Here is a 9,600-nt window from a genome sequence, read left to right as displayed (position 1 = left end):
AGGTGCGTCACGGAAACGTTGGGATCAGGAGCTTTAACGCACAGGACTGAGGCGTTCAGCGAGTTGTGTGTGTGTTGTTAGAAAAAGCCACAGCCAGATCCCTTACCACTCAATCAGTCCAAAAATACAATGAACTGATGATGTTTTGGAGATGTGGAATTGCCAGAACCGTGAATTAATTGCCAGAATTTTTTATTTTTTATTTTTTTGAAAATGGAGTGTTTGTTGAACCATCCGTCCATCCATTATCTATACACCGCTTAATCCTCACAAGGGTCATGTGGGTCTGGAGTCTATTCCAGCTGACTTAGGGTGAAGGCAGGGGACACCCTGGACAGGTCACCAGTCTATCACAGGGCTACACTTAGAGACAGACAACCAAGTACACTCATATTCACACCTACGGACAATTTAGAATCACCAATTAACCTCAACATGTTTTTGGACTGTGTGGGAGGAAGCCGGAGAACCCGGAGAGAACTCACACTGCACGGGGAGAACGTGCAAACTCCACGCAGAAAGATTCCAGTGCCCCCACCGGGACGCGAACCGGGATGCGAAAGTTGATATTTAAAAAAATGTAAATGTCAACTTTTCAAATATGGGTATCAATTTGTATTATTTTTGCTACATCTGGCTTTTTTGGTGCATGGATTACTGATCCATGCTGGACTATCTCTGCATTGCATGTGTCTGATGGTATACATCAGTTTTTTCAGGGGAAAAAAAGCATCACACTGATGATGTAGAGGCCTCAGAAACTCATTTATCAAATATGATATATTTGGCATCACAGGGTTATAAACATGCTGACGTAAACAAGAATAAAAAGGTTAAGTGAAGGGGCGCCGCTTTAGCTCACCTGGTTGAGCTGGCGTCCCATGTATAGGGCTACAGTCCCGATGTGGAGGTCATGAGTTTGAGTCCCGCTCATGACCCTTTCCCACACATCTTCTCCCCTACTTTCCTGTCTCTGTCTCACTGCACTATCAATAAAGTCCAAAAATATAACTTTAAAAAAAAAAAGGTTAAGTGAAGAAAATAAATTTACGAAATTCACATATGTGACCCATCTGCACAAAATCAGTCACATTGCATCTTGGGTTATGTCCGAAATACCGCCCAAATTATGTTAACGCACGATAAAATGTTGACTTTGGGTTTATTACTGAGATTGGTCCATTTAGTTGGTTTCTACATGACGGTAACATCTAATATCGCTGTCAAATACCGTCACCGTACATGAACGGTAACACCAGAAAGAAGCCATGGAACATGTCATTGCCAGCCAATCCTGTCTCGTGATGTGGTAGTAACGTGCGGCTTTTGCATGATAGCCCAAAGCGCAACGCAACTGATTTCGTGCAGATGGGTCACGTGTACAAAAGTATGGAGGAAGTTGCCTCTGTTTCCTCGTACTGTTGTTCACACGCAGCCATTGTTCATTTGTTCCTCATTTTATGCCACTCTAAAACACATGAAACTGCTAAGCTGTTAATTAATTTCTTGATTTGAGATTCGCTTATGGCTGTGTGGTAAAACCTCCAGAAACTGGGCGTCCCAGTGGTTCAATTGGTTGAGCAGGTGACCTACGTATCCGGAGTTGCATGCAAAACATTAAAGTACACAAAGCATCAGAAAGCAACAATAGAACATCAGTAAATACAAGAGCGATAACAAAACCTTGGAAAAGAGATAAATGTGTCTGCACAAGTAGATTTTCAAAAAACCTGACTTAAAAAAAAACACATAATCAAACATTTCAGGAAGAAATCATGAATAAGTCTGCATTCAAGTACAGTTCTTGAATAAATACACTTACGTTCTGTGACTTTTTTTCAGTGGGGTTTCAACAGATTAAATGAAATCCTGACTGCATTTCCCAGAATCCACAGCAACAGTGGGGTTGGGCTACTTGCCCAGAACAGGTAGAGTGAGTTTCTATTGTTACCACAGGTGCTGTGAAGAGAGAGAGAGACTGTAAGAGGAAAGAAAAGGCCGATGAGAGAGAGTCAGGTGGAGGAAACATACTGACACGTGTGTGAACCGGCAGCAGGTGGATCAGACAGCAACCTGGATTATGAACAAGCATCTCATTTAAAGGAAGCTCCTGTTTTGTTCTTTTACAACCTGGAGGACGGGAGAGGATGGGATTCACTCTGTGTTCTGCTGTGAGCCGTAAAGTGGGTCAACACCTGAGAAGGAGCTGAAAGCAGAAGCAGAACTGAGGCAGTTTTGTCCTCCTGAAAGAGCACAAGAGAGGCGGGAAACACTGAACACACTGGGAATACAGAACAGTTGATTCCTTGTACTTTTTTTTCAGCTGTGCACACTGTAAATATTGGAAATGTTAGCTCAAGTAAATGGAATTTGTCTCGCATTTGAACAGCTCTAATTTGCATTTTGACTAATTGTGTTACAACCCCAAACTGGTTTTACAGGCTGAACTAATGCAACTGAATCTAGTGGAAACCTACCAAGCTTTTAACTAGAGGAGGAAAGTGTGCAGCAGTTGTTTTGGATGCAGCCAAACAGAATTGTCTTTTCCTTCATATGACTCAAGAAAGATAACGCCATCTCTCAACCTCAAAGGCCAAACACATTCCAAGTGATCCACACTAACAGGAGGCATCGTTTCCTCTCCACGCCTTCACGTCCAGAACAGTCTCCTGCTGGACCTCCACCATGCAGACACCGGGACCCGAACACGACGACTCCTTTGATTTTCTGTTCAAGATCATCCTCATCGGAGACTCCAACGTGGGGAAAACCTGCGTGGTTCAGAATTTCAAGTCGGGGATTTTCTCCGAGAAGCAGCAGAACACCATCGGGGTGGATTTCACTGTGAGAACTGTGGATATCGAAGGAAGGAAAGTCAAGGTTGGTTCTGTTTTGTGGTGCTTTTGAACATAAAACCCCCAAGTATGGATGTGGAGCATGTGTGTGAATGTTAAAAAAATCTCCCAAAAACAGACTTTTTTTGAGCAATTTAATCAGCTCAAATCTGCTAATTTGATCATTTGGAGTTATTATTACGCACTACTGGGAAGTATTTGGCCTGTATGGTTGTAAAAACACATCCAGAATGGAACAGAAAGCCCAGTAAACACTCTGATCCTTATCATTTGATTGTAGAGTCACAGTGGCAGCAGGGAACCAGGTCTTCTGGTAAAATATTGAATGAAACATAAAGGAAATAAATGAAAAATTATTGCTTGTATGAATGGAACAACTCCTGGACTCCGTTCAAACATGCAGACATGATGGACTTTGGGAGTCAATGACGCAGCAGTGAGGTGTCCTTCGGTTACAGTTAGACTCAATCCAAAACCAGTCGGACCGGCCGCTCACATGAGGGACCTGCCAGTCAGGTTTTTCTGCCCCAGGTTTTGAGCAGACGAAAATAAACTTGGAGTGACTTCTCTGTTCTGTCCTGAAGCTAGAAAAAGAAGTAATAGTTTAGGCGGATCATGATTGGTTCTGCATGCGTTAGACATTCAGTTGGGTTGTAGTTCATGCATTTGTTATTACCTTCAACAAACTAGATATTCATGTGATTTTTGAACAAGTAGATAGCCACCAACACTGCAGTGCACTGCCAGGTGTGGTAAAAGGGTAAGGAAGCCCAGAAAAGTGTTTTTTTTTTTTTATTTAAAAAAGTCCCGTTCTGTAGTGACACATCGCACTTTCCGACCACTTTCTGTTTCCTGTTTGCAGCACTCTCTCTTCCAGTAGCTTCATCTGTCATAGCCACAGGGGAAGGCACAGTCTCAACACACACAAACACACCTTCAGCTAATGTGTTGTTTTGTGTACAAGACAGATGACGGGATGATTAGATTCCACAGCGTGCTTTCTCTTTTTAACAAACATCAGCTGACCTGTCAGACATAATGGAAATATTCCAACTATCTGCACCATTTGATCTTTAACAGGACAGTGACGTCAAAGGTCTATTTTAGACTCAAACATGCAAAAGAAAGTTACCGCCTTTGAGTTTTGCTCATGTTCGTGCGCCACCGCTTTGCATTTATTCATCTGGAGGTATCTTATTTCCTCAGATTTATTCAGTCTGTTTTTGTTTAGCTGCAAGTCACAACGTAAGGCTGCACTGGATTACATTACTTGTAAAATGACAGCTCGGGTTTCAGTGTTTTTAACTCAACAACAACTGATGTTTGAAGCCTGAGGCTACATGATTGAGACGGCAGATAGTTAGTGTGTCTTACTTTTCATGGCAGATGTCTTAAGTAATCAGAAGATGTATGTCTTTGATTCTGTATTCTGTAAGTGGCTTTGGTTGCTTTAAAACTAATTACGCACTTGTGCTACTGAAAACACACAAAGTGCAAAAGATTTTATATTTCAGTTATGTCATGTAAGTTAAGGTAGCAAAGCAGACATGTAGTTAAATAAAACACTATAATGAAGTAAGTAGTATTTCAAAAAGAGCCAGTTGGCTTACTGGTTTGCTCATTTTTGCAACTTGTGCGAAAAGAAGGAGTCTCTGTGCAGGGAAAAATACCATCAGAATTTGCAAAATGCATTTTTTTGCAGCTGTAGGATGGTCAGTTTAGGCTTTAACTTCATCGCTTAAATGTAAAAATATGTTTAGGAGTTGCTTTTTAAGCCTAACAACCCATTTGCACTCGCTTTAGGAAGACAAATGACTCGGGCCGGTGTGTCTCGTTGGTTGCTATGACAGTTGTTGCCATACTGGTTTGTTGGATCCTCAGGGAGAACTCTGCACAGGAAGACCTAAAGGGATCTGTTCTGAACCAGTGTTTCAACTGTGTGAGCGATGGTGTGTATACTGGGAGAGCCTATTTTCTTGCTGCTTATATCCATATGAGCCATATATCCAGTTCACTGAGCTGTCAAACGAAAGGTGATCATTTGTGTGTCAGCCCGAAGCCTAAATACCTTTTATTTAGACTAAGTACTGGAACTATACAGAGAAGTGTGAGCAAGGATGATGAAAAACCCTATTGAGTGTCCTGAATCCTGGATATTACTACCTTGGTATGATTTTAAGATGCAGCTACTGTGTGTTCTAATTTGTGTATGTTAAAACCGATCAGATGCAGGTGTGGGACACGGCAGGCCAGGAGAGGTTTCGTACCATCACCCAGAGCTACTACCGCAGCGCTCATGGCGCCATGATTGCCTACGACATCACAAGACGCCCGACCTTTGACTCCGTGACCCACTGGATCAAGGAGGTGGAGCTGTATGGAGCCACCAACGTTGTGCTGGTTCTCATAGGTGCGTGTGGATGGGAAATTTTAAAGGTGGACAACGTAACAGGAATATTGTGAGATGATTACTAAAACCCTGCAATAAGAGCACCGGAACGATCCGTGTAAATCCTAAAACCTGCCAGCAGGTTTGAAAGGGACGCTATATTTTCAGATGGCATCATTTAGCAGCCAGAAACTGTGAAAAGAAATGTTAACTTTTCAACAAACACTCAGGGTGTCATGGTTCTGTTAATAAAACAAACCAAAATGAAGCTTAAAAATGTGCTATTTCATTCAAATCACATGATGGTGCATGCCTCATTAAACCCACCCCAACCCTGACTATCAACTCCAAAAATAAAGCTCTCACACCAGATCCAGGAATAAAAATCTTAAATAAAATCTGCACTCCTCTGTGACAAGCCAAGACTGACTCAATAGAAATTCAGAGAGTTTTCAGGTGAACTGCAAGCTGTGAGGAAAATACAACATTACTGATCAATAAAATAAATGTAGTATGGTTCAAAAACAGTATAATGTTGGATCATACATTCAACACAGTGAAACATCTTTCAATACTGGATGTGTGGAGTAATGTAAAAGAAAAGAGAGATTGTAAAAATGTCAGTCATAAAACATCTACAGCATTTTCAGCTCCCATGTTGTCCAGCGTTGGTAACATGTGAGCATTTAATGTTGTACATGTTGATTCCATTTTCTTTTTCCACTTTATCATAGACATTCATCCTTCTTAATATAATTTATGGCGTTCTTGCTGTCATGCTGCACGGAAGACATTTGAAAGATTGTTGAATTTCTAACCATGGTGTTCCCAAAGAGGTGCAGGACTTTATACTGCAGTGAAAAATAAACCCACAAAAATGTGACAGGAGCAAAAGATAAGCCCACAAACTGCTTGTGGTTCAGAAGGTTAAATAAAACTAGAATCAAGTATTGTAAGTCATATTTGTACTTGCCCATTAATCAATTAAGTCTAAAGTTCACTTCCTGAAGCACTTGGCTAGTGCAGCTCTTTTCACTTTCGTTATGGTGATAAGAATAATTCTGCTTTCACCCCTGGTATGGTAATGATATTTGGCTATGGTTCTTATTTAAAGGCAGCTTGTGTGGAAAAGACTTTCTACCGAATACACTCCTATTTAAAATTCCATGTTGTTCTTCCAGTTCTATTTAAAGGACTCTGAGTACCACATGATCTTCATAATCTGTAAAAGATAATCAAATCCCTCCCTAAATTCCTAACTTTAAATAGAACTTGTTATTATTTCAGTCACGTAAATCAGAAAAACAGAATCAAGTGAGTGAATTTACACACAACGCAGAATGTTCCTCTGCGGCAAAGGTTGGATTTTATTTCACATGATCTCCTTATGAACGCCACAAAGTGTGGAATTTAAACTTTCAGCTTGCTGGATCAGTTCCAGTACAACAAAGTACCTTCAAACATCTGACTGTTAGCATTCCACATTAAAACGTGTGTTTACAGAACTACTTACAGCAGTGTATGTAATCATGTTGACATGTCAGCATGTAAATATGGTTGCTGTGTATACATCACTCAGCTTCCTGTTTGTCTCCGTGCAGGTAACAAAAGCGACCTGGAGGACGAACGGCAGGTTCTGTTTGAGGAGGCCTGCAATATAGCAAAGGAGAGAGGCATCCTAGCTGCTCTAGAAACATCTGCAAAGGTGCTGAGTGTTTCCACAAAACATCGAGGAGAGGCTTTGAAGTACTTGTCATATAAAAATGCTTTTTTATTTTCCTGTCTAGGAGAGTCAGAATGTGGAAGAAGCCTTCCTGATGATGGCCAGAGAGCTGATGTCTCGTAACGGCCTTCATGTCCAGCAGGGGGACTCAGACAACGACACACCTCGAATTCTCCTCCGAGCCAACTCTCGACCAGTCGATGGCGCTGCAGCTGCGGCGTACACGCCACCAGAGAAGAAGACGTGTTGCTGATGCACATGAGGGAAAGACAAGAGGGGTTGGAGATTTAAAGATGAAGGACTTCTACCACTATGAATGTTAGAGAAGAAGAATGGTAGCAAAGTGCATTGGGAGTGGACGAAGGCCAGCACGGCCTCAAGGACCAAGAACCTTTGCATTGAGGAAGTTTAGGGAATGATTTTAAGTATTAAAACATCAATGCAGTGTACTTTGCTGTTACTTCCTGACCTGAAAGAACTGTGAAGCAGGCATGTTTACCAGTAAGCAAATAGGAGAAAGTGGTGAGGGTGATGGGTTTCATCAGTGTTGTAGGAAGGTTACAGTAACCAGTCTCATTTACATCAACTATACCTGCACTGTTTTTCAGCTTTTTTAATGTCACACCAGATGGCAGTTTCACAGTTCTCTATCTCTTGTGTTTTTACATTGGAATCGCAACTCTTCGCGTTGTATCGTGTCAAAACGCCGTCTTCATGCTTCACTCTGCCGATAAAAAGTTTCGAAAACCCAGAAAAGGACTATTAGATGAGACTTTCACCTTTCTTGCAGTGCAACTGTGCTGAGCTGTGATGTGTGACAATCCACTGGAGGACCTGCTGTTAGCCGAAACACTGTGAATTATGCATATTTGTTTGACTTTGTCTTGTGACGATTGCAAACATGATGATGTCTCATTTTGTCATAAATCGCTTTGGTTGTGTTCCAAATGGTTTCTCACAGTTTTCTTATAAGTTCACATGATGAATCAGGGGTAAAAAACTGAACCTAATGAGAGGAACAATGGCTCTCTGAAGCAGGTTTTCAGCCACAAACTCCCAAAATAACAGAGTCATGACCCCCACGTTCCCCGGAGGTGGTTGAATTATTGCTGTCATTTAAACTCACCTAATGAGGTAGGCGTGAATTCTGCTTGGGGAATCAATTCTGTGTGGGAACCACTGCTATGGTTAAGAGTGTCACATTTGCATTACGGACAAATTATCACTGTGGCTTAGATTCGACAAATATTTCCTCATTTGGTACATTAATGGAGGAGGAAACTGGTGTCAGTCCAGCATCTAACAAAGCTCACTAGTAGGTTGAGAACTTGTGAGTTTGAAGGCCATGATACATGATTCACAGCATTGAAAGCATTCAGTAATCAGTAAACCATATTCATTTTACTGACACCCATCTATGTACAAAAATAGAAATGCAGCATGCAAATGGTCTTCTTTTCCGACTTAAAGGGGAAGTTAAAAACGGAATTTCTGGTACTGTGGTTATCATTTAGTTAATCCACATCCTTGTTAGATGTGTCCGTAAAAGATAATGATCTGCTTGCAACCAATAAAGAGACACTCCTTTCACCAGTTAAAAGTCACCTTAAAATGCAGCTTTATTCAAATGACATGATGCCACAGATGACAAGAGTGAGATGAGAATGGGTTGTTGGCCTACTGGATGCTGGTATGTTAGTTACGGCTAGCAGTCAGGCACCTGAATGTCCACAACGCCACCATTTGTTGTCTAAGAATTTGTTTCAGACCTCATATGACAGACAGGACTGCAGACTATGTGTCACCATTAGAAGCCGAGGACCATTTGTGATTGGCTGAAGATGTTGGTGGTCTTTTACCAACAACCAGAGAATATCTGCTGGTTTGTGATCTTGATGCCCACACCAAAGCCTTGACCTAAAAGCAGAGCACTATGATCAGCTCCAGTTGGTACCCACTCACATTTGCTGGACACTAGCAAGATTGAGGATGGTCATTCCCGTTGATTTATTTTATTTTCAGCTGTATAGAGCAGATGGCAGATGTCGCATTTAGTGTTGTTCAGGGGAACCATATGCGGATGTCAAAGCCGAAAATGGCCCATGGAGGCAAAAGAGTGATGGTATAGGCAGGGATATGCTTTGAACAAAAAATACAGCTTTATTATTTTTGATGGCAATCTCAGTACCAAATGATGTTGAGATAAAATCTTCACATCCATATTAATCCTGTTCATTTGCTGCCATCACTTGATGTGTTCCTGATATCTCCAAAGTATACACTGCACCTAGTCTGCGTACTCCCCAGACATGTCACCCATTGAACATCTGTAGGATGTCTGGGTGGATATGTCCAACAACACAATCCTGTCTGCCAACTTCTCCGAACCCTTCAGGAAGACTGGGGGATTTCTGGTCTGGGACCCCTAACTCGATCTACCCATTATCATTTCATTGTTGTTCAAAAGAATGGATAGAATTTAATAACGTACAACAAGTTGCATTATATTTTTGGTTCAGCATATACGAGAAGTTGCTGGAGGAGGTTTGAGCTGGCAGAACACTTCCTCAAATCAGCCTCTGACTCAGTACTTCCTTGTGAACACTAGATGGTACTGTTCCGCCACACTTGAC

At 41.5% G+C, this 9,600-nt stretch overlaps 1 protein-coding gene across 1 annotated transcript; it reads left to right on the top strand.

Moving 5' to 3' along the window:
- The first annotated feature begins 2,025 nt into the window (after positions 1–2,025).
- On the top strand, positions 2,026–7,915 carry LOC103355198 (ras-related protein Rab-19-like). The gene is made up of 4 exons (XM_008278897.1): positions 2,026–2,880; positions 5,082–5,265; positions 6,846–6,949; positions 7,032–7,915. Exons 1-4 carry the CDS (start codon positions 2,686–2,688, stop codon positions 7,218–7,220), a joined length of 672 nt encoding a protein of 223 aa, XP_008277119.1. The 5' UTR covers positions 2,026–2,685; the 3' UTR covers positions 7,221–7,915.
- The last annotated feature ends 1,685 nt before the right edge of the window (positions 7,916–9,600 follow it).

The sequence above is a fragment of the Stegastes partitus genome, unplaced genomic scaffold (genome assembly GCF_000690725.1).
Source record: "Stegastes partitus isolate 25-593 unplaced genomic scaffold, Stegastes_partitus-1.0.2 Scaffold137, whole genome shotgun sequence".
In the NCBI taxonomy this organism is placed as follows: Eukaryota; Metazoa; Chordata; class Actinopteri; family Pomacentridae; genus Stegastes; species Stegastes partitus.
The sequence above is the reverse complement of the archived record's forward strand: the minus strand, read 5'-3'. Positions and strand labels throughout refer to the sequence as shown.

Coding starts and splice junctions, on each gene's coding strand:
- LOC103355198 (XM_008278897.1), top strand. CDS start 2,686: ATGCAGACACCGGGACCCGAACACGACGACTCCTTTGATTTTCTGTTC. Junction 2,881..5,081: donor TCGAAGGAAGGAAAGTCAAG/GTTGGTTCTGTT, acceptor AAAACCGATCAG/ATGCAGGTGTGGGACACGGC. Junction 6,950..7,031: donor CTCTAGAAACATCTGCAAAG/GTGCTGAGTGTT, acceptor TTTCCTGTCTAG/GAGAGTCAGAATGTGGAAGA.